This window comes from Natator depressus, chromosome 5 (genome assembly GCF_965152275.1).
Source record: "Natator depressus isolate rNatDep1 chromosome 5, rNatDep2.hap1, whole genome shotgun sequence".
In the NCBI taxonomy this organism is placed as follows: Eukaryota; Metazoa; Chordata; order Testudines; family Cheloniidae; genus Natator; species Natator depressus.
Window position 1 is genome coordinate 127,963,541 of NC_134238.1, and position 22,741 is coordinate 127,986,281.

Sequence of the window (22,741 nt, forward strand, 5' to 3'; positions counted from 1 at the left end):
TGTGCCCTGACCACTGGACCCTCCTCTGCTCTGTCCTACACACACAACTTCAATACCCTTAATGCCATTTATTCATGTCCCTTTATATGTATTTCCCTGGAAGAACAGGGGGAGCAGAGAAGAGAATTTAATTTCAGTTTATTGAATAGCCATCACAGGCCAGTGACAGATTGCACTTACTTCAGTCCAGCACTTATCATCTCAGCCACACCAGTCTTTCCTTCTTCCAGGCCTGGTAGTTACGCTGTTAACAGATGGCAATTAGTTATGAGTAGTTAGCCCTAGTTGTGTAAGTTGCTGAGTAGCTAGAAGCCTCCAAAGAGGAAAAGCACTGTTATGACCCACCAGAGAGTTGGAAGGCCAGTCAGGAACTAACCTGGGGCTCACTATACCAGTGTGAGTTGCCACTTCAGCTCAGCAGTCAAGCCTGTGAAAGCCATTTGTTTCTTTTTATTTTAAATAAAGTTTGTTCTGTCTATGGGATATAACAAGCAACATCCCATATCCTGCTCCTGTTTTTACATTGTTTCCTCAGGCAACAAATATCCAGTTGTTTTTCTGTTCCAGAATATAACCTGTTTGCTTCGAAAGTTCTAGTTCCTCTGAAATGCTAAGACACGCTAATGCAAAACATGAAAATGTGAGACTTTTGGCCCTACCTTTGTAAATTTCTGCCTCTAACAATTTTAGAGTGTCAGAATCTGATATATGCCTGTCACTCATAATGAAAAATGTTACCATCCAAATGTATTTTAAAGCATATTCGTATAGATGTTTTGTTGTTTACGTGGTGAATTCCTTTACTTCTTTGAATGTGCTTTCAATAATTTAAGTTTTTCACTAATAATATACAATATATACATTTTGACATTTCCATACATTTTTGCTCATTTATTTCACAATAAAACATTTTAATGTGGAGTCTGTATGTGCATTTCTGTAACAGGTATATATTTTGCCCCTATGGCTGATAGTTTGCAAGATTATAAAGACTATATTGAACATTTTCCTTTGATCGACGACCCAGAAATATTTGGAATGCATGAGAACGCCAATTTGGCTTTCCAGGTTTGTAGGCTTTTCTTAAATACATGTTCTAAATTAATGATATTAAATGAATTATACTATGTAGCTTAAAGGGAGAATTTGATTTAATAATTATAGTTTGTTAAGCAGAAATAACAAGCAGGAATTGCTAGGCAATCCACCCTAATCATTAGATTTATTTTTTCCCATATGTAACTCCCGAATGTTTTCTTTAACCAGTTTCCTGTCAAGCTGCTTTTTAATGAAGTGCACCACGATTTATGCTGGACAGTTGTTTATTGACATTGATTCTATCCTTAGTTTTACACAAATCAGCCTCTTCTCATGGGACATTATAATTCCCGATTAGACGGATGAGAGATGTGAAGGAATACTGACAACCTGTTCAGAACACACACATTTATATTTATTAATTTATTATATTTATGCATTTTCCCTGGAGGGACCCAAACAATCTTCCAGAATCCTTAAATGCCACCCTCATAGTAGTCTAGGAAAAACAGCATTACACACATACAAACACTCATTAAAAATAGCTAGATAATGTGGTTGAGATTTTGAAAGCAGACTAGGGGATTTAGACACAGATGGGTGGGACTCAAGTGATCTGGGTTCAGTTTATGGCTCCACCAAAGAATTGGTGGCCTTAGGCAAGTCACTTAAACTCTGTGTGTCTTTGTTCCCTATCTGTAAAATGGGGATAGCGATACTTCCTTTCTCCCGCCCTTAGAATTATCTATTTAATTTAAGAGCTCTCCAGGAGAGAGACTGTCTCTTATGATGTGTATGTACAGCACCTACCACAATAGGGCTTTGATCTTGTTGGGTAGCTTCAAGGTGCTACTATAACATAATGATCTTTCATTAATTTAGTGGAAGTTAAGTGTCTAAGTCCCCTAGACTGCTTTGAAAATCTCAACTACACACTCTCTCTTCCACACACAGTACACCATTGAAAAGCAATATCTTTTGTCTGTCATAAGCACTGAATTAAAAAAACATCCACTTTTGCTTGTAGTATAATATTAATTCTAAAAACTAGACTAATGTAGCAATAAGCTTACGGCCCAGCACCATAAAAGCAAAAGACTGTCATACCACCTAAAAAAACAGAAGATAAACTACACATTATCTAATAAACTTTGGTCCTAGGGGTTTGAAGCAGGGATTTTATAACTTCCAATACTAAGATAATTAAAAACATTAAAATTTTAACTCAACTCCCTTAACTTTATAGTCTCATTCAGTATATACTGCAGTAAGTTTAATGAACTAATTTAGAAACATCCTGAGAAAAAAATGCCCATTTCACACTTTTCTGTAGAAAGCAGCAAAAATTAATTTTACTTTTAGATAAGTCAGTGGGGAAAATATTAACAAACCTTTTTTATCTAATTTTAAATGTTTATACTGAATTCCAGCAGCATCAAAGGTCTGGAATTCAGTGCAGTGGAATGGATGCATTTTATAAGAGAGAGGTTGAGAAAAATGATACCCATTATGATAAATATATAACACACTCAATGATCATGGGGACTTATTTCTTATGATAACAATAGCTGGTCAAAAAAGCCACCTAAAAACAGAGCAAAGTTCTATTTACAGATTTCAATTACATTTTCAAGTAAATTCAAGAATGAAAATATCATGAACAAATGATAAAATTTTCCTTGGAAGTAATTGGTTCTGAATATAAACACCTAAAAAAAAAAGAGAGAGAGATTAAAATATTTAAGTAATAACTTGTGATGGCAAATTTTTAAAGGTACACGGCTTTTCTGTTTTTCTCTTTGCAGCGTAAAGAGACTAGCACTTTAATCACAACAATACTTGAGGTTCAGCCAAGATCAACTGCACAAGGATCAGGAAAAAGCAATGATGAAATTGTTCAAGAGCTTGCTAGCACTATCTTGACAAAACTGTCTGGTAGGATAGTGTTGTTAATGTGTTTTTGTCAATATTACTGCATATATATAATGGTATTTGGGAAAAATATGTTTGTTTTGTTTTGTTTGTTGATAAAGAACCTTTTGCTTAATTCCTTATCTAGGAAAAGTGTTATCACTGGAGGTATATGGTGGTATCAGACATGAATGTATCTCCACACTGAAACAATAAACATACATGTAACTACATGTAAACAGAACTTGTTAAAATGAATCAAAAATATACTGTACTTTAAATGAGAAAAGGGAAAAAAACCAACAATTCATAATTAACCTATAGCACTTGCTTCATACGGGGGAGATTTTCACAGGGACAAGGCATGGTTAGGCACCTAACAATCATTTGTGCCTTTGAAAATCATGCCCCAAAGTGTTTACTGAGACAGAAAACATACTAGAATTCAAAACATTTTGTATGGATAATCAAAATATCCAGATTTACACTAGCTAGAATATACATTTATAGAGGATAACAACTTTTATGCTTCAGAATGTAAAACGATCAACAGCTGTGTGGGGTTAAGACTACACTGTCATCATAGCTATGTTATTGCACAGTGATAACGGTTTATGCCTTCCTTTAAAGCATCTGATACTGGCCATTACTGGAGACAGGATATTTGACTAGATAGAGCAGAGAGAGACCAGTGGTCTGATCCAGTATGGCATATCCTGCTAGTTGTGTGTGGTATATAGACACAGTGGGGAAGACATCCCCAGAGAAGGGTGGTGATTCAGGTGCTTAAATCCTGTAAAAGTCAATGGACTTTAAGTACGTGCTTTAAAGTAAAGCACACGCTTACGAGTTTTCCTGATTTTTCTTAGTCAAAAAGATCTCTTCCTTAATATTTATTTGTGAGTGTGAGAGGACGGCCTATAAAATGAGAACAGAAACAGAAAATATTCTCAGCTTGGGGCTAAACCCAGTGCTGTATGGCCTGGCTGTGGAGACCTGCCTTCCCAAAGGCATTCTCCCTTTTCCATTTTCTAAACAGCCACTCTTAAATATCTTCCCTCCGGCACCTATTCAAGAAGAGGGGCAAGCTTAACTGCCACTAACAACCTGCGCAGTGGAGAACAAAGGGGAGTCTCTGCACATTGGGACAGGAAGTTTAAGATGTGCAACTAAAGGCCCCAGTTCAGCAATCAAACTTGCACAGGGAGTCATCATTTACCCTCATAGAAAATCCTGAGCAAGTCAATGGGAGTCCATGCTGCCAGGCTCTTATGCATACACAGAACCCCATTGACTGCAGTGGGATTCCAAGCAGGCAGAAGGGTCCAACCATGTGGTTCTGATTGCAGTGTGAGGGCATAAATTATGTTGTGAGATTTAGCTATTGCATATAAATGCAGTGTTAAGAGATCCTTCCATAAAATAATGTGCCTAAGAGCTGGGGGAATGTGTCATTAAAACTGTTCACCAGAAAACAATGAAGATTCCCTTAGCGGAACAAAGGCTGAATCTTGTTGCTATGATATCCTGTCATACCAATTAGTTTGTCAGAACATAAGATTTTCTAAACAGTTGTGACTGTTAAATCCTTGTACAATAATTACAGTTTTTTAAATTATGCACCACTGTGCTGTTAATATGCAAACACGTCAGGTGCAATTATCTGCATGTGGTGTTTTTTTCTAAACTCTTGCCCCAGCTAGCGAAATATCACTGAAATTCTCTGCTCCGTAATCATAGTGAAGATGTTTAATTTGTTCCCATTTTAAAAAGAATGTGTTTCAATATGTTTTTAATGTCAAATGGTTTAATGGTTTCTCTTTGGAGAGGGGTGGAACTTCTTGATTTTCAAACATAAGTTTTGGAAATTTTTCTCACTAAAGTGTACATTTTATTTTCAAGGGAAAACGTTGTTTGTAGACTCTGTATTTGGTGAACTGTTTTCATGCTCACAGTTCTGCATGTTAAACAGCAGCACCATGAGAAGAATCAAATTTAATCTAACAACAAGAGGCCAGATCTTCAACTGGGGGAAATTGGCACCACTCCATTGACTTCAGTTCAGCTGATTTGTACCAGTTGAGTCTCTGGGCTTTCTTGTCCAAACATGTATATTGTTAGGGACAAATCCTGCCCCTCCTGTGAGGGTATGGAGGGCACTGGGTCCTGCTGCCTCTCTGCTACATGGAAGATTTTGCGTCCCTGTGGGACACAGATCATAGCTCTACCCAGGCTTCCCTGCACATCGTTACCCAGAAGGGATTCAGAAGGGGAGTGGGACTGGTGGGTGCACCACTCAATGATCCATCACTAAGGCTAAGATTTTTGTCATGGATATTTTTAGTAAAAGTCATGGACAGATCACGGGCAATAAGAAAAATTCACAGAAGCCTGTGACCTGTCCCTGACTTTTACTAAAAATATCTATGACAAAATGGATGGGACTGGGCAGCTGCGGGGTGGCTGGGAGCTCTGGGGGGCCCCACCACCTGTAGGACCTCAGAGCTCCAGGGTCCCCCTGCCCCCTCACCAGCAGCGGGGAGCATTATGGGAATCCCCCTGCCACCACCGCAATGGGGACCTCCCAGTGTCCCCCTGCCCCGCAGTAGCGGCTGGGGAGCTGTAGGGTTCCCCCTTCCCTGCAGCAGCAGTGGGGAGCAACAGGGGTCCCCCATCCTGTGGTGGTGGCTGGGGAGCTGCGGGGGTCCTCCTGCCCTGCAGCGGCAGCAGGGAGCTGCGGGGATCCCCCTGCCCTGTGGTGGCAGTGGGGGTCCCCTGTCCCACTGCAGCAGCCGGGAGCTGCGGGGTACCCCCTCTGCCTGCAGCGGCTGGGAGCTGCGGGGTACCTCCACTGCCCATGGCAGATGAGAGCTTGGGGGCCCGCTGCCTCAGACGGCGGGGGTACCCTACAGCTCCCTGCTGCTCCCGGGCTGAAGTCACGGGGGTCTTTGGAAGTCATGGATTCCGTGTCTTCCGCGACCTCCATGAGAAAACCATAGCCTTATCCATTGCTCAGTCTCCCTGTGTGAGGGAAGGTGGGCATGGTGGAGGCGACTCAAGACCCGAGGTTGCTGTAGCAAACACAGAGCAACTCTGCAGCTACTCCAAAAATTGGGTGGGAGCAAGCAGGGGGGTTATTTCCCGCCAGTCCCTTAGGAGCTCCCCAGCAGAAGTGAACTTGGAGACAGCTCATCAGGAAGGAAACTGGCAGTTTTCCAATCGAGGGATAACATTGTTCCTCTCCTTCTTCCCTCGCTGTAGTGACACCAGATCTTCCTGAGTGATAAACAAAGGTTTCTATTGCAGGAAAACTGGAGATAGACACTGCTTCAGAAAGCCTTTTTGTCAAGGATGACAAAGGACGTGTGGACTCTTTAACTACTGTACTTGGACAAGAAGTGGATCGGTTCAACAATCTGCTTGACTTGTTAAGAGTATGACACTTAATTGAATCATTTTACATTGGGTAGCAGTGTTACCGGAAGCTCTATAGCTAGATTGTACCCCTGTCCTGTGCGCTGTGGGGGTGTAAGGGCTCCCTCCCCTTCGTGGTGCAGTGCATCTAAGGGTTACCCACAATCACAACTCCTGCAGGGGCTCTTCCTGAGATGTTCCTCCCACAGCAGGTGAAGGAGCAGACAAAGCTGGCTGACTGCAAGAGGGTGAGTACTCTACACCCCTTAAAGAGGAGTAGTAAATTACTCCCTTCCTCCCTAGTGAAACTGACTAGACATGGCTGTGTATAGAGTCATAGTGTTTAAGGCCAGAAGGGACCACTAGCTCATCACGGCTGACCTCCTGCATATCACAGGCCACCAGCAACTGAAATGAGACCAAAGTATGTCAGCCCACAGGAGACTAGGCTGTTATGTGCCACAGGCAGCGAAGAGGAGGGACCAAGGTTTCTGTAACGAATAATCTAGCCCTAAATAGCTGTTTCTGTTATGGTGTGGGATCACTTGTTTAAATGTTTGCAACCATTGCATACTTTTCCACGTGGTAGTTTTGCTAGGTGGATTTCATCATTAGCATCTGGAGAAATTATTTAAACTCCTTACCTAAGAAGGGCTGCACAGATTGTTATAGGTGCAAGGAATTATGCTTACTCTTGCTGTCAAAATGTTGTAGAAGAGAGTATTCTTTAAACAGTACTAATGTTGGGTGGAAAAACGTTTGACCAGAGTACAAGGAAAATAAAAGGTTCAGGCTAGTGGTTTGTGACCGTAAATCAAATGAAAATCCACAATCTGATTGTGTGGGGAGGGAGGCGTACAGTGCCAAAAGTCACTGTATACATTATTTTATTCAAAATATCCTTTATTTTTGCAGTAAAACCTATCTAAAATTATTTAAAAATATTCCAGCCAATTAAAATAACCATTGTTTCCTCATCAGCCAGAGTTCAGGAAGGTGGGTAGAGGAGAGAGATACTGTCTCTTCTTCTGCACTGCTTTCCTGTCTCTGACAGCTCTGTAAACTCAGTGATCCCAGAGAAAACACAGAATCTGAGACCCACCCACAGGGGTCGTGTGACAGGCCACTATATCAATGAGACTTCCTGTTCTCTCAATGGCCAACTCTGACTGGGACTTGAAAATGTTCATGGCTATGCAAGAGGTGATCATGATCAGGCGCTTAGTTTCCCATGCAGCCCAGATTTTAACTTGGCAGTTCTCAGTATTCCGTTAAATTGATTCAAATGTTTATTATCGTGTCCACACAGCTGCATTTAAAGGCCGTGAGTGTTATTTTAGATGAAGTTCATGGGATCCACAACTCCCATAACAGCCATTGCAAAAATTCAGCTTCAGTAAAGGTGTTTATGGTTTGGTACACAATAACATTTTTTATTTTTCAGAGCTCTTTAGAAACCCTCAACAAAGCTATTGCTGGTTTTGTGGTGATGTCGGAGGAGATGGAGAAAGTATACAACAGTTTTCTTAACAACCAAGTTCCCACACTCTGGGCCAATGCAGCATACCCTTCTCTGAAGCCATTAGGAGGATGGGTAAAAGACCTTGTACTAAGGACAACCTTTGTAGATGTAAGTAAACTGCCTTATGATGAGGTACTGTGTTAGGTCCTTGCTCAAGGACTGAATTTGGTCATGCCAGAAGCTTGAAAGGGGAGCTTGGTCCAAACCTAATGTACCCAAACTTCCCACTTAATCCTCTCCCCAGAATTTTAAAATGAAACCTGTACAACATGTAGCGCTCTCGGAAATCCTGGATAAAGGGGCAAGAGTAACCCAGATCCAAATACTGGCCTTATCCATTTCTAGAGACATGGTTTCAATCTGCCTTCATTCACAAATGCCATTGTGCTTCATAGGAAAGGCATAATGCCATCGGGGCACTGGGAGGAGTGAATTGGGGAGCTGCTCTTGCTACTCTCTTGAAAAGGAGCTACTTGCATTCCCCACAACTCAGCTATCTCAGCATTTTCCTTTGTGCCACGGTGGGTGAGATCATGCCCCATCTGGGACTGATAGCCATGCCAGTCATGGTAGGTTTTCCATTTCCCTTCCCCTTCAGTAAGGCACGTACTGATATTTATTAACGGTTCCGGATCTCCACCATAAGCTTTTCGCTGTTACTAGTACCGGCACGGACTCACTGGTACTGCAGGCATTACCAATGCCTGTAGGTTCATAGAATATCAGGGTTGGAAGGGACCTCAGGAGGTCATCTAGTCCAAACCCCTGCTCAAAGCAGGACCAATCCCCAATTTTTGCCCCAGATCCCTAAATGGCCCCCTCAAGGATTGAACTCACAACCCTGGGTTTAGCAGGCTAGTGCTCAAACCACTGAGCTATCCCTCCCCCCTCACAGCCCTTAGCTTTCCCTTCCCACAACTCCTTCCACCTTCAAACATCCCATTTTCAAAGTCTCTTCAGAGGTGATCAGTATGCCGTGAGAGGATTACATGATGGATCTTCAAAAGGTTTGGCTAGGAACTGGACAAGCATTTGAGATTGTGGTTGCTTCGCAGACCTAACCTCTGGAGTTTTTTCCTTTTGAGATGTGCCCCTCCTTGCCGTTAATGTAGAAATACCACTTTTTCCACTTTAGTGTTCACCATGCTCCTTGTAGTGTGCCCATGCCCACTAGGATGTAGCATGCCTATTGGCCGTGTTCTGTATGGCAGCCTGGAATTCTGTAATTACCACTTTGGGAGCTTTGAGATCTGGATCCAAATGTTTTGGCTTAGGCTTATCTCTGATTCGACTGCAAAGTCAAGGGTTGTTAGGATCAGGGGACTTGGGGCAACCTGTTATGGAGATACATTGGTCACTGTCCATATTGCCCTAGATAAACAGATGTGATTAACTCAGTGTTTGCAGTGTTCCCTGTATTTCTCTCTGTTTGCCACAGGGAATATCTAAGAAACAGTACAAATACTATGATACATTATTTATTTCTTAAGGCAGTTTGACAAGATTTTAATGATAACCACTGTAGGAGCCAGCTGTAGCATGCGTACTTTATAAGTGTAAAGTGCTGGTAAAATGGACATGTCTGTTATATAAGATCCTTTTTCCTATACCACAATGAAGTATAAAATCAACTGTACATGACTTGAATCTTGTGGAATAGGGTTTCGATCTTGGGACCAAACTCAGCTCTCCTGTATGTGGGTGCAGTTGAAGTCAGTGAGATTGTGCCAATTTACAGCAAGTTGAATATGGCCCTTAATTTTATGAGACTATGCAGTAAAATAGGAAATGTGAAACTTCATAAATAACATTCACTAAAATGTTCTGATTGTAGTCCTGGCTCAGAAGGGGTCAACCGAAGTCGTTCTGGATCTCTGGTTTCTTTTTTCCACAAGGATTTCTGACAGGTAAAAAAATCAATACAAGTAATGTACATTCGTAAAAGCTTGTCTTTCCTGTTGCCTGCTCTATAAAACAAAATGTCCTGGGACACAAAGTTGCCAGGTCCATGGTGCTCTGAAGCCCTGCATATGTTTTCCACAACTTTTGGGGCTTTCTTCTGTGCACATAGCTGAAAATGGCCTAGGTTTTGAGCAAACAGTAGCTCTTTTTGGCTGCCATCTGCTGAGCTCTAATCAGGATTGCCAGTCTTTGTAGTACACCCTCCCTAGTGAGACATGCAGAGTGTCCTGTTTTGCCCCATCCCACCAAAGAAGAAGAAAAATAGAATTTCCTACAGCCCAGTAACTCCCACTAAAGGCAAGTGGAGCCTTTGTATGAGAAACAGAAGCAGAAGAGTGTGCAGCCCTCTCTGGCTCTGTCCTTTCACTTTTACACCTATACAGAGAAACTGGAGGGGATGGTCTTTCCAAGCCTTAGCCCTGCAAGAAAAGTATATATAGGAGGAAAGCCTTTGCTAATTCTCTCCTCGCTGAAGCAGAAACCAAAGTTTGGAGACAGCATCACTCAACCTGATTCTTTTCCTCTCCTGAAAGAGAGAGTCTCATAGCCCTGTCTCCAGCCGAATCCCAGAAAGCTGAAAGACTAGTATTTCATCGGAATACAAGTAAAGAAAGAACATGTAAATGAACACAGTTTGATTTTGTTTTAGACAGACTGTATTCAAGTAGGCAGAAAAAGCATCCAAATCATTGTCACATACTATAAATAAAAGAAAAGGCGTATTTGTGGCACCTTAGAGACTAACAAATTTATTTGAGCATAAGCTTTCGTGAGCTACAGCTCACTTCATCGGATGCATTCAGTGGAAAATACAGTGAGGAGATTTATATACACACAGAACATGAAAAAATGGGTGTTATCATACACACTGTAAGGAGAGTGATCACTTAAGATGAGCTATTACCAGCAGGAGAGCGGGGAGGGGCGGGAAGAAAACCTTTTATAGTGATAATCAAGGTGGGCCATTTCCAACAGTTAACAAGAACGTCTGAGGAACAGTGGCGGGGGGGGGAATAAATATGGGGAAATAGTTTTACTTTGTGTAATGACTCATCCACTCCCAGTCTCTATTCAAGCCGGAGTTAATTATATCCAGTTTGCAAATTAATTCCAATTCAGCAGTCTCTCATTGGAGTCTGTTTTTGAAGTCTTTTTGTTGCAATATTGTGACTTTTAGGTCAGAGATCGAGTGACCAGAGAGATTGAAGTGTTCTCCGACTGGTTTATGAATGTTATAATTCTTGACATCTGATTTGTGTCCATTTATTCTTTTACGTAGAGACTGTCCAGTTTGACCAATGTACATGGCAGAGGGGCATTGCTGGCACATGATGGCATATATCACATTGGTAGATGTGCAGGTGAACGAGCCTCTGATAGTGTGGCTGATGTGATTAGGCCCTGTGATGGTGTCCCCTGAATAGACATGTGGACACAGTTGGCAACGGGCTTTGTTGTGTGGACTGGTCCAGGCTGAGGTTGATGGTGGGTTGGAAATTGTTGAAATTCCACCATGATTTCAACAATTCCACCATGATTGGCCAAACTGGACAATCACTACAGTCTCTACATAAAAGAAGAAATGGACACAAATCAGATTTCAAGAATTATAACATTCAAAAACCAGTCAGAGAACACTTCAGTCTCTCTGGTCACTCGATCTCTGACCTAAAAGTCACAATATTGCAACAAAAAGACTTCAAAAACAGACTCCAACGAGAGACTGGGGGTTGGGGGGAGGGATAGCTCAGTGGTTTGAGCATTGGCCTGCTAAACCCAGGTTTGTGAGTTCAATCCTTGAGGGGGCCATTTGGGATCTGGGGCAAAAATTGGGGATTGGTCCTGCTTTGAGCAGGGGGTTGGACTAGATGACCTCCCTGAGGTCCCTTCCAACTCTGATATTCTATGATTGTATGACTGCTGAATTGGAATTAATTTGCAAACTGGACACCATTACATTAGGCTTGAATAAAGACTGGGAGTGGATGTGTCATTACACAAAGTAAAACTATTACCCCATGTTTATTCTCCCCCCCCCCGCCCCACTGTTCCTCACGCGTTCTTGTCAACTGATGGAAATGGCCCACCTTGATTATCACTACAAAAGGGTTTTTTTTTCTTTTTTCTTTCTATCCTGCTGGTAATAGCTCACCTTACCTGATCACTCTCATTACAGTGTGTATGGTAACACCCATTGTTTCATGTTCTCTGTGTATATAAAATCTCCCCACTGTATTTTCCACTGCATGCATCCGATGAAGTGATCTGTAGTTCACGAAAGCTTATGCTCAAATAAATTTGTTAGTCTCTAAGGTGCCACAAGTCCTCCTTTTCTTTTTGTGAATACAGACTAACAGGGCTGCTACTCTGAAACCTATCTTTTGTTTAGATTTTCCAAATGAAAATTTGAAAAGTTTCAGCAAAATAAAAATATTCCTACAAAATATTTCAGTTTTGCAGAAACTGCATTTTCCACCAAATAGTGATTTTGATTGAAAATTCCCAATCATCTCTAATGGATATCAAGATGGTAGCTTTTAGCATTTTTATTCTCAGTAATAAACATGCAGGCAGCTCTGCTGCATGGGTGAAATGTCTTGTTCCCATTTACAGTAGGTCAAGTGAGCAACTGACCCCTCTCCCAATTTTATTTAAAAAATACTTTTTTTTCAATTTGCCAGGCACTCTTCAAAATCATGCTCGTAAATATAATTTACCAATAGATGAGCTTAGTTTCAGCTATAATGTCATCCCTGTTTATCGAGATCAAGCACAAGTTACAGAAGCATTAAAAGTGTGCCAATTTGGACAAGAATTACCTATGGATATGCAGGTATTTTGGATGTTTATTATCAATACCAAAGTAAAAATAAAAATCCTTCCTATCATCTCTTTTGAGCAAAAATTGACATTGACTCTGCATAATCTAAGATTAATACTATTGTTCAATAACACATAAAGCTTTGAATGTCAGGACTTTATGTTGTGTTTTCCTTGTGTTTTGTCACAAAAAAATTTCATCCAAAATTTGAAAATTAGATAATTTTCAGGCAGCTGTAGTGGTAGAGGTTTCTATGTACTGTGACAAAGCTCTGTCCTTGCCTCCGTGGGTCCCGCGTTTCCTGGCGGATTTCGCTAGCCTCAGAGGCTCACTGTGACCCTCCATGTAACCCTTCTCCCTCTAGAGACAAGGGTCACAGTCTACTGAGCCATTTTCATCATAAGTCAGCGAGGGAGGTGAGGAGAAGTTATCCTTCCTTGCACAGTCTCTGTTGTCTCCCAGTCTCAGTGATTAATCAGGGGGCAAAGTGGGGGGAGCCCGGGCCCACCCTCTACTCCAGGCTCCAGCCCAGGGACCCTAATAGTATCAGCTATTGTAGCTGACCTTTTAGAAACATGACATGTACAATTCCCTGGGCTACTTCCCCCACAGCTGCCCTCACTTCCTCAAGCTCCACTTCACCCTTACCTCAGGGCCTCCTTCCTTGTGCCTGATACGGTGTGTACTACTCAGCCTCTCCAACAGCACAACTTCCTCCCACAGCTCCTGACATGCACACCCACCTGACTAACTGGGAGGCTTTTAACTCGTTTCAGCCAGCCCCTGATTGGCTTCAGGTGTCCCAATCAACCTAGCATTCTCCCTGCCTTCTGGAAAGTTCTTAATTGGCCCCAGGTGTCTTAATTGACCTGGAGCAGCTGCCATTTCACTTATCCTGGTACCAGGGATTTGTTGAGCCTGGAGCTAATATATCTATCTCCCACTACTTTTCTATAGCCATCTGGCCTTGCCCCGTCACAGTACGTGTTCCGTCCTGTTCCCCCAGGAATCTAGAACTTCTTGTGGTGATGTGAACATGTCATCCAACTTTGATCATTCCGTTCATTTTTTTTTGTTCATAAATTTGGAGATTTTGCTTTCTTGTCATCTGCTGTTTATTTCAGTTACCCTCTCCAGAAGATGGTGTATTGGTACATGGGATGTTCATGGATGCCAGTCGTTGGGATGATGAAGAGATGGTTATAGAAGATGCCTTACCTAGACAAATGAATCCAATGTTGCCAGTGGTGCATTTTGAGCCCCATCGAAATTATGAACCAAATCCCTCTTTGTATCAGTCACCACTTTATAAAACTGGAGCCAGAGCTGGGACACTCTCTACCACAGGTAACTGTTTCTTTAAAATGATAGTTCTTATCAAAATCAGACATCTGACCTTTTAAATGGAAGTCATGAGCATAAGTCATTCAAAAGGAATTTTTCCTAAGTTTGCAATAAGAGCTCAAATTTGGCCTGTGGCCTCTTTGTCAAAACAATTCCACCTTTCTCTGTATGTTATTTATTTGCTGTGTAATAATCTAAGAAGACTGAGAAGAAAGAGAGACACAGGTTCTGCGGGAATGGCTGAGAGCAATTGAGGCTTTCCTGGCTCCGAGGGAATGCTCTCAGGTTAAGCCTTAGAGAAAGACAAGCAAGCATGTAGACTGTTGATTGTTTTCATTTCTGTTGTCTCTGAAATGCTTTTGTTCTAAATAAATAATACTTAGCTTTTTGATAAAGCTATTGCAATATGGAGTTATCAATGCAATAGTATAACTCTGCAAAAAATAACTCTCCAAATACAAGTAGATTTTATTAGCTCCACACTGCTAAGTTTCAGCTTCAGATGCGAGATTCAGAAGCTGACTAGTCAGCTAAAAGAACTTAGTAATATCAGGTGATACAGAGGTCACATGAAATAAGTGTGCCCTCTGGAAACCACAACGACTGACAATTCCTTTTCCCTGCACATGCAGCTCTTTCACAGTTTCCCCTTAGAGACATTGCCTGATTTTCCTTCTTAGTGTTTGTATCTTCCATGTACAGTGTGATTTTATTTCTATTGTCTTTGTTTAGATAGTGTTGTTCTCAACACGTTTTCCTTCTTGCAGAGAGAATGTCCAGCCTCTTTTATAAAATGACAGTTAGCAAGGCCTTCATTCACTTCTTACTTGTAATGGAAAATGTGCAGGAGCAGAATGCTGGGAATCTGCTCCAAGCAATCAGGTGCCTCTGTTCACAACAGCAATAAAGGGAGGGGTGATGAGGCACCATGAAAACTTGACTTCTAATTGTTTGCTCAGACGTTGTCAAGGTGCTGGAGATGCTAAAGTGACTGTGTGCCATGATGCTAATGAGATTTTGCATATGTCATGATGATCATGGTTGTGTCAGTGCAGAAGTATGTCATTGAGCTGATGTTGATTAAGCTAATGATGCTGAAGCTTAATGTCTTTTCATTAAAAAGATGTGGTTAAGTGTTTTTGAATCTACTGCCTTCATTCACATGCCAGAGATGCAGAAGCAGCAGTAGTACATGGATGGCACTGATGCATTTCACAGTCTTAACCAAAGGTGTCAAGATCACTTGAACAGTGCATGAGCATATTTGTAATAAAGCCTGTCTTCAAAAGGTGGCAAACCAGGAGTAGCTAAAGTCAGTGAAGTTACAGCTGCGTATGTGAGATCCAAAGTATCCTGTGTTCCGTTCAAGAGCAGAGACAGCCTGCTTCCTTGACAGATGCCTTCCTATTAACTTGAAGTCAGGGATTCTTTTGTATGTTTCCTGCTCTCCCTCTTGTTCCTTATGTAATCAGCAAGGTAAACAGGAGAGAGCCCATTTTTTTCTAGTAGCTCCTGACTGGGCTTGTTGCTTATGGGGCTTTCCTGAGGAGGTCATTGGAACCTCTGTTTCCAGACCTCTTAACCCAGATTCATGGTCAGATTTAATCAAAACCAGACATCTCCTCTTAGGTCTAGACACTGAATGTTCCACAAAGACTGAAAAGGTCCTTCTACAGACTCACTAGATGTCACCAAGAAGGATATGTCTCAGAATGGAAGAGAGAGATTATTTGGGCTTCAAGCAAAACTTTTTATTGCCTTTTTTTACTTTGACTCTATATTTTGAACTGTCTTTCCCATATCAAGAAATCAGGACTAGTCCTGGACTTGATCAGAGTGCTTCTGGTAGCTATGTATACATACTGTCCTCGGTCTGAGCTAGCCTAATTTTCTTTTTGCGAATGCAGACTAACACAGCTGCTACTCTGAAACCTAATATGAGAAGGTTTCTTCAGTTCATGAACTTCCACTACTTAGTATTTTACTTTACAATGGTCACTCTTAAAAATTGAGAGTTTCCTTAGCTACCTAAATAAAATTGTCTTAGTATTTTCAAAAAAATCCCTAGGTATTCGCAATAGCAAATATAGCAATTTCTATAAATACATAACCATATCTATTTGTGAAAGGCAGAACGGTCGCATTTTGAATAGAGACTACTGAAGTCCTGATAAAATTAATGGAGTAAATTCCTCCAAATGTATGTTGATATTGCAATTAAGATAACAAAAATAATACTTAAAACCCCAGCAATCCATCGGGCCATGTTGAGGTTGTTGTTGTTTTGATGAAATCTTTATATTTGAGAAAACAAATGGGACAGATTCTGATATGCTTACATTGAATAGCACCTTACCTGAAATCAATGGGATCACTTGTGGAGTAGGTGCTACTCAGCGTAAGGATATCAGAATCTGGCCCGGTGTACTTGCTTATTACGTGGATAGAGTAAGATTTCTGATGCCCTTGACTATTCATTTATTTGTTTTTAAGAGCTTAGGTTTTGTAAATGTTGTTATAGGTAAGTGCCCTGATGTCATTTAGCAATTTTGAAAGTAATCTGTTTGCTTGTGAAATTATGTAATACTTTACCTGATAGTATTTGACGCTGACAGCGATGCTGCCCACTGATATGTGATGAGAGATGAATTGTAATGCAATAGGCACGGGATGTTGTAACAATCTTGGTTCTGAATGTGCTGGTTGTGGAGGTTAAATTCTCCACCATAATGTTGCGTTGACATACTGATTTGCATTGCTTAGGTAAATGGTAAGTTTTTCTCTTTGCTTTTTTAACTAGGTCATTCTACCAATTTTGTGGTAACAGTCTTATTACCCTCCAAAAGACCAAGTGACTACTGGATATCGAAAGGATCGGCCTTGCTCTGCCAGCTGAATGAGTAAGCAGGGTGCAATTACATTCCAGCAGGAGTATGTGTAAATCACATTCACGATGTATACCAGCAGAATGGTTTTAGCATTATCACAATCCTAGACTCCTGACAGTATAATAATACGAACTACTAACTTATAATTTACTTTTTCATTTGTATTAGATTTTATAAAATAAAATGTTGCCCAATATTCATTTTCCATTGTTATTTTTAGGCTAGTTCTTATCCTCTTACTGCTCCTAAGATTTATGCACCAGTGCTCCAGTTAAAAATACTCTTCCACAGTATCTGCATGTTTCTTGTAAAGAAACATGCTTTGCATTGGGATGCTAAGTTACTATGACTGCTGTGCTTTACTTTCAGCTTTTATGCCTTGTTTTCTGTCTCTGGAGATTGCTTATGATGACAAAAGGCTTTAAGCAAAAATATTAAGAGTCCTTGAGTGACTGATTCTAAAGGTCATTCACTGTCCTGCCTGCTATATTTTAGCCATAAAAGCTGCAGAAAGAAATGGGTATCTAACTATTTTAGAAATACTCCGTCTCCATCACTGAAGCAACTGGGTAACTCTAAAGAATTAAATGAATCCATTACGATTATAAACTATAAGCCTTTCAACTTAGTCTCAGTAGCAGGGCCCACTGGTCACTAACACCAAGCCCCGTTCCACTTTATTTCTGCAAATTAGCCAAAGACTTGTACAAGACAAACAGCTCTTGCACTGTGGCCTGCAGCTCACCAAGCTCAAGCTCCAAAGGAGCTGTAGCAAAGGGCACTGAGAACTTCATGCTGCTGGCTCAGGAATGTTCAGAAAATTCAGCTCTGGAGCGTACGATGGAACAGTAGAATCTCTCAGAGCTTTATATAGTATAGGTCGTGATCAACACCTTGAACTACACCTAGAAGTGCAACTAGTCCAGATCATGGAGCACTGCTGATATAGCAGATAGAAGATCTTCTTACACAAGTCAAACCACTGTCATCAGCACTAGCAACCACTTCTGGGTGCTTCTTTAGCATAGTCCCAGGTGGAGCACATGGCTATAATGATCTAGCCTTGAGGGTACAAAGGTATGGAACAGTGTGTATCCTAGGGGAGAGGTAACTTTCCTAGCCAATCATAGATGTTAAAAGGCACTACATACTATAGTCACATGCAAATCCAGGGGAGCAAAGAGTCCCTATGACCCAAAAACTATGGGTGAGGTTGAATATACACCTGCAGCGAAAGGTTCACTAATGACTCCAAGCTGTTCTTTTAGATATTTCAGTTTTATGTCCATTTATCTAGGAGGAACTTAAGCCAGTTTAGTCCCATCCGCTTGCCTGCCTCTTTCAATACGAGGAGCTCAGACACCATAATATATGGGATAACAATGATAAGATATAGATCTGAGTGTCATCCTCACATTTATGGTACTGCAGGGAAAAACTTCTTGTTGCCCTATCAACGATACATAGGCACACAAGAGGAGAGGTGACAACTTTGTCATACCTCACATATAAAGGCCTGCACAGAGGATGAGTGAATGCTCTCTGCCACCATTTAGGACCTCTCAAAGAATAAGGAGAGAATCCACAAAAGGCCTTCCTGTTAACTCCTGTAAGATTTAAAAGGTACTCAGCAAAGGTTTGTGGTCAGATCAGCATGGACCCTTTACCCATGTCCATTCTCAAAAGCAAACCATCAGCAATAGCTAGTGTGACATTACACTCCATATTCTTTATGAAAATATGCTTATGATATGGATATGACATAATGGAGATGTACTTTATGCAAGATGGCTCATGTAAGATATCATTGGAAAGGTTATGATTTACTGAATGTGATTATCCAATTTGTATGCCTGTATCATTTCTATATCTGAAGTTAGGAATATTGACCATGTATCTGTATTTCAAATGGGTTACTTTGGGTGTCACCTACAACTAACCCTTCAGATACAACCATGAGAAAGCCAGACAGTGCTGATGGCCCATTAGCTAAGACAATGGACTGTAAAAGAGCTTAGTCTTCCTGTGGATGCTCAAGACAGCTTACAAGCAATGGCTGCCACAGCCATGCAAGAGATATGGGTCCAAGTCACCTGGTACTGGATATCCTTCTTCCCCTTTTGGAATGCCAGACAAAGGGTTCCCGCCTTACACAAGAGCTATATAAGGCAGGGGAGTGACATCATCATGATTCTCCTCTGCCTCCCCACCCAAAGAGACACTGAAAAACACCTGAAAGCAAGAACTGAACTTGGGGGGGAGAAGGGTTGAGCCCAAGCTGGAAGGGCATCTAGCTTGTGAGTAATAATATCTGAGGTCTCAAGCTGCAGACCAGTGTAGGTGCCTTTCAAGACTTTCTGCAATCTGCCTTTAACAATATCTAGCATGAGAAATTACTATTTGTAACCAACTTCTTTAGTGAAACAAGCTTAGTTTGCGTATTTTGTTTTATTTGCTTAGTAATCTGCTTTGTTCTGTTTGCTCTCTCTTTAACCACTTAAAATTCACCTTTTGTAGTTAATAAACATATGTCTCATTTACAATATAATCCTATTTGTACAGTTCGTAGTTGGGGATAGTGAAGAGGCTGTCCATATGTTTCTTCACACTGAGGGAGGAGGCAGATTTCGTAATGTACCTTTGGATCTGCACTCCAAGGGAGGAGGACACATGAGTGCTGGGGCAAGTCCCTTAAGCTGGGTTTTCCCAGAGCTGATTTCAGTGTCTGTGTCATTCTGCAGTTGGGTGTGGCCCTGCCTGTGTGTGTGCCGGCGGAGGATTAATAGCCTGGCTCAAAGAGACAGGTGAAAAGGGTGCCCAAGATGGCAGAACAGTTGGGCTCAGTGGTATCCCAGCACATCAGGTGGCATCTTAAAGGGGGGCAACCCATGACAGATAGTAATACCTTTCTCTACTAAAAACATGCCCAAAAGCAGCCCACTAGAGATCAAGGACACTGAAATATACAGAAACCACTGGAACTGCTTCAGCTTTACTTTACCAGTTATCTTCTCCAAAAACAATTGGTTATATACTGAATGGGAATAAGTAAAGCTTTAAGGTCAAAAGATGGTTCCTTTGGCAAGCAGCCTCACCACTACCTGTTTGATTGGAAGTATTTGAAGTTCTTCTTCAGTAATGGGCCCAAGATCTCCCTATTGCTCTCCAGCAGCAATTATGGGAAAGGTCTGTCTCACCATTGTGGGAAACAACTCTTGTCAACTCCCCTAAAACCTCTTTTGAGAAAAACAGGTTAGAAATCAGTCAGAGAAGGCAATGTGTTATCATTGATCAAATACCCAAGAATGTGCTAGGTTCCTCGCAGACATACAAAGAGTTTGTAACACCAGAGAGTAGAAGTTTTACTCATGTTGTGAAGACCACATCTTCTGGTAAACATTTTAGGGATAGGGGCCCCCTGTCAGCCCAGATGGCCAGTTATAATCTGCTGGCAGATTAAAATCACACCAGAAGAGATGGGCAAGTATTCTGATGAGGGGTTCATTTTACAGTGGACAGAAGACACCTATGATAAGGAGGCTTTTTTACCATCATCTTCCAACTGAGTGACATAAAAGTTATTGTTTATTGATATTTAAGCATTACAGTAGTTAGCAGCAGCAGCATGGTTACAAGTAAAGACAAAAGTCTTCCATGTTAAACTTTAGCTAAACAAAAATAAGTTGTCTTTAATCAACATAATTCCTTTAACAAGACCACATTGGCCAAGTTTGAAAGTGGACCACACCAATAGAGCCCGACAAAGAAGACTAGACCGTGACATCTAACGTTGAAATCCTGGCCCCATTGAAGTCACGGGCAAAACTCCCATTGACTTTGATGGGGCCAGGAATCCTCCCAAAAAATTTAGGATTAGCAGGTATTAGATTGGCAGTTGTGATTCAAGATGTATTCAAATTAAGCACATGGACGACAGTAGCAACACAACAGTGTCATTGAGAATCTGTACAGTTCTCTGAATGCTGACTGAGTTTTCTGTTCCCTTTCAACAACCACCATTTCCTCCATTTTAAAAAAAATTTCTGTAAAGTTTTAGCAAAAATACATTCTGTTAACATCTTGATTGGAAAAATGTTTCAGATAATCACAGCAATAGTACAAGCGAACACCAGTTCACTATTTGTTTAGCTAAATGCAGTATAAACAGTGCAGAGTGATATGTTGTCAAACATGAGAAATGTATGTCACAGCCATACTAATCGAAGATACTGAAAGAGAAAGATATTGAAAATGACAATATACTACAAGAACATGTTAGTCAGAATGACTTATCGATCTAGCTTTTACTTATTAAACCATAGCTAACTGTTCACTAATGGCTTCTTAGTAGTACACATACACTAGTGCTTACTTGTAACAAAGATTTGAATTCTTGCCTACCACTTGTCACAGATCATAACATCATTACAGACACAATCTAAGAAATAAATAACAGGGTCCAGTATTTATATTATTCAGTCATTACAATCACTAACACTGGAGATAATCAGCTCTCAAAACTAATTTCAGCTCCTTCATCTTCTATGTAAGATTTAAATTACGTTATTTAGCAAAGTTAATGGCGACATTTTTTATTTTGAAATGACATTTTTCGTACTGAGTGCTCCTCTTTGAGAGCCTTATGCAAAATCCTTTGAAACAGCTTCTATAAAATTTGGAGCAGACATCAGTATTGTAAACGTACAGATGATTGCAAAGAGTGAAAATGCAACCAGGCATAATCGGTCTATGACAGCTGCTGCAAACTTCCACTCACTGCAAACTTCTTCACCCTCATCTTGTTTTCTAAAGCGCATTGCAATGAACTGAACTTCTTCCAGGATTTTGACAATCACTGGGATAGTATCCATTAAAGCTTTCTTTTGAACTAGCTCAATATCTTCCGTAGAGGCACAAGGGACCTTTCCACACTTACCACCTGAGTCACTGTTTTGTGGGCAGTATGGGTTTTCCATGGCATAGTAGCTATAGATAACGTTCCCGTTGCTAGATTGGTATCCAGGTAACACGTTCATTTCAACGCTACTGATGCTTGAACGGTGCTTGGGATAGTTGTATTTGCAAGAGAGGGGCCTTATGTTCTCTCCAGGCTTTTTCATCCTTAAAAACCAAGCACACCAATTCAGCAGGAAAACACGGACCTGAAAAACAGGAGGAAGTGATCAAAATATTTTAGAGACCTTTATCTTATTTTCACTGACTGAACGGTGCACTTAGAAATCTTTGCAGGATCTGTATTTCACAAAGTGATTTTGCCATCTATATAAATCTCCATTTGGACAGCCGTAAACTATTGTAAGGGAAAACTGTTTCATTATCACAAATTTATATTGGCTTGTGATGGGGTGTACCAGGCCCTTTGAGGACGTCCGGAAGGCCCTGTGGTCCTACCACATGCCGCTTTGTGAGAAAGAACCCTGAGAGAACAGGGCAGAGACTATTACAGACTCTCCAGGCAAGGAGGCCTGGAAGAGACCCTGCTTAAACGGGAACAGGCTGAGGACCCCAGAAACTGACTGGACAGAGTGGGAAGCAGCCCAGGGAATGCAACAATAGACGCTAGTGATGGAAGCGGCAGTTGGCTGCTAGTCGTAGGGTCCCTGGGTTGAGACCCGGACTGGTGGGCAGGCCTGGGTCCCCCCACTGGTCACAGACAGAGTGGCCAAGGAGGCAAAAAGTTTTGTTTGGAAACCAAGAAGGGGGGTGCTTAAACAAGCCCGGAGACAGGACTGAGAACCTCAAGGAGGGGCCAACTGTTTGTTTGACTGTGTTACTCCGGTAGGGGGTTGTTTTCCGTCCATTTCACATACAGACAGTGTG

General features: G+C 41.3%; 2 protein-coding genes across 4 annotated transcripts in view; one reads left to right on the top strand and one right to left on the bottom strand.

Annotated features, from left to right (window-relative positions):
* DNAH6 (dynein axonemal heavy chain 6) overlaps positions 1-22,741 on the top strand; it is a 265,685-nt gene that overhangs the window by 172,592 nt on the left and 70,352 nt on the right. Inside the window, exons 70-77 of the mRNA XM_074953620.1 lie at positions 947-1,068; positions 2,844-2,973; positions 6,256-6,383; positions 7,808-7,993; positions 9,720-9,792; positions 12,529-12,680; positions 13,793-14,015; positions 16,813-16,912. Of these exons, the coding sequence (XP_074809721.1) occupies positions 947-1,068; positions 2,844-2,973; positions 6,256-6,383; positions 7,808-7,993; positions 9,720-9,792; positions 12,529-12,680; positions 13,793-14,015; positions 16,813-16,912 (1,114 nt within the window). The remainder of the gene's footprint in view (positions 1-946; positions 1,069-2,843; positions 2,974-6,255; positions 6,384-7,807; positions 7,994-9,719; positions 9,793-12,528; positions 12,681-13,792; positions 14,016-16,812; positions 16,913-22,741) is intronic.
* Positions 20,466-22,741, bottom strand: part of LOC141987833 (neuronal acetylcholine receptor subunit alpha-7-like) — a 119,180-nt gene continuing 116,904 nt past the window's right edge. For all 3 annotated transcript variants that reach the window (XM_074953622.1, XM_074953621.1, XM_074953623.1), the window contains one exon: positions 20,466-22,062. In XM_074953622.1, coding sequence (XP_074809723.1) covers positions 21,541-22,062 — 522 coding nt within the window. In that variant the 3' untranslated portion in view covers positions 20,466-21,540. The remainder of the gene's footprint in view (positions 22,063-22,741) is intronic.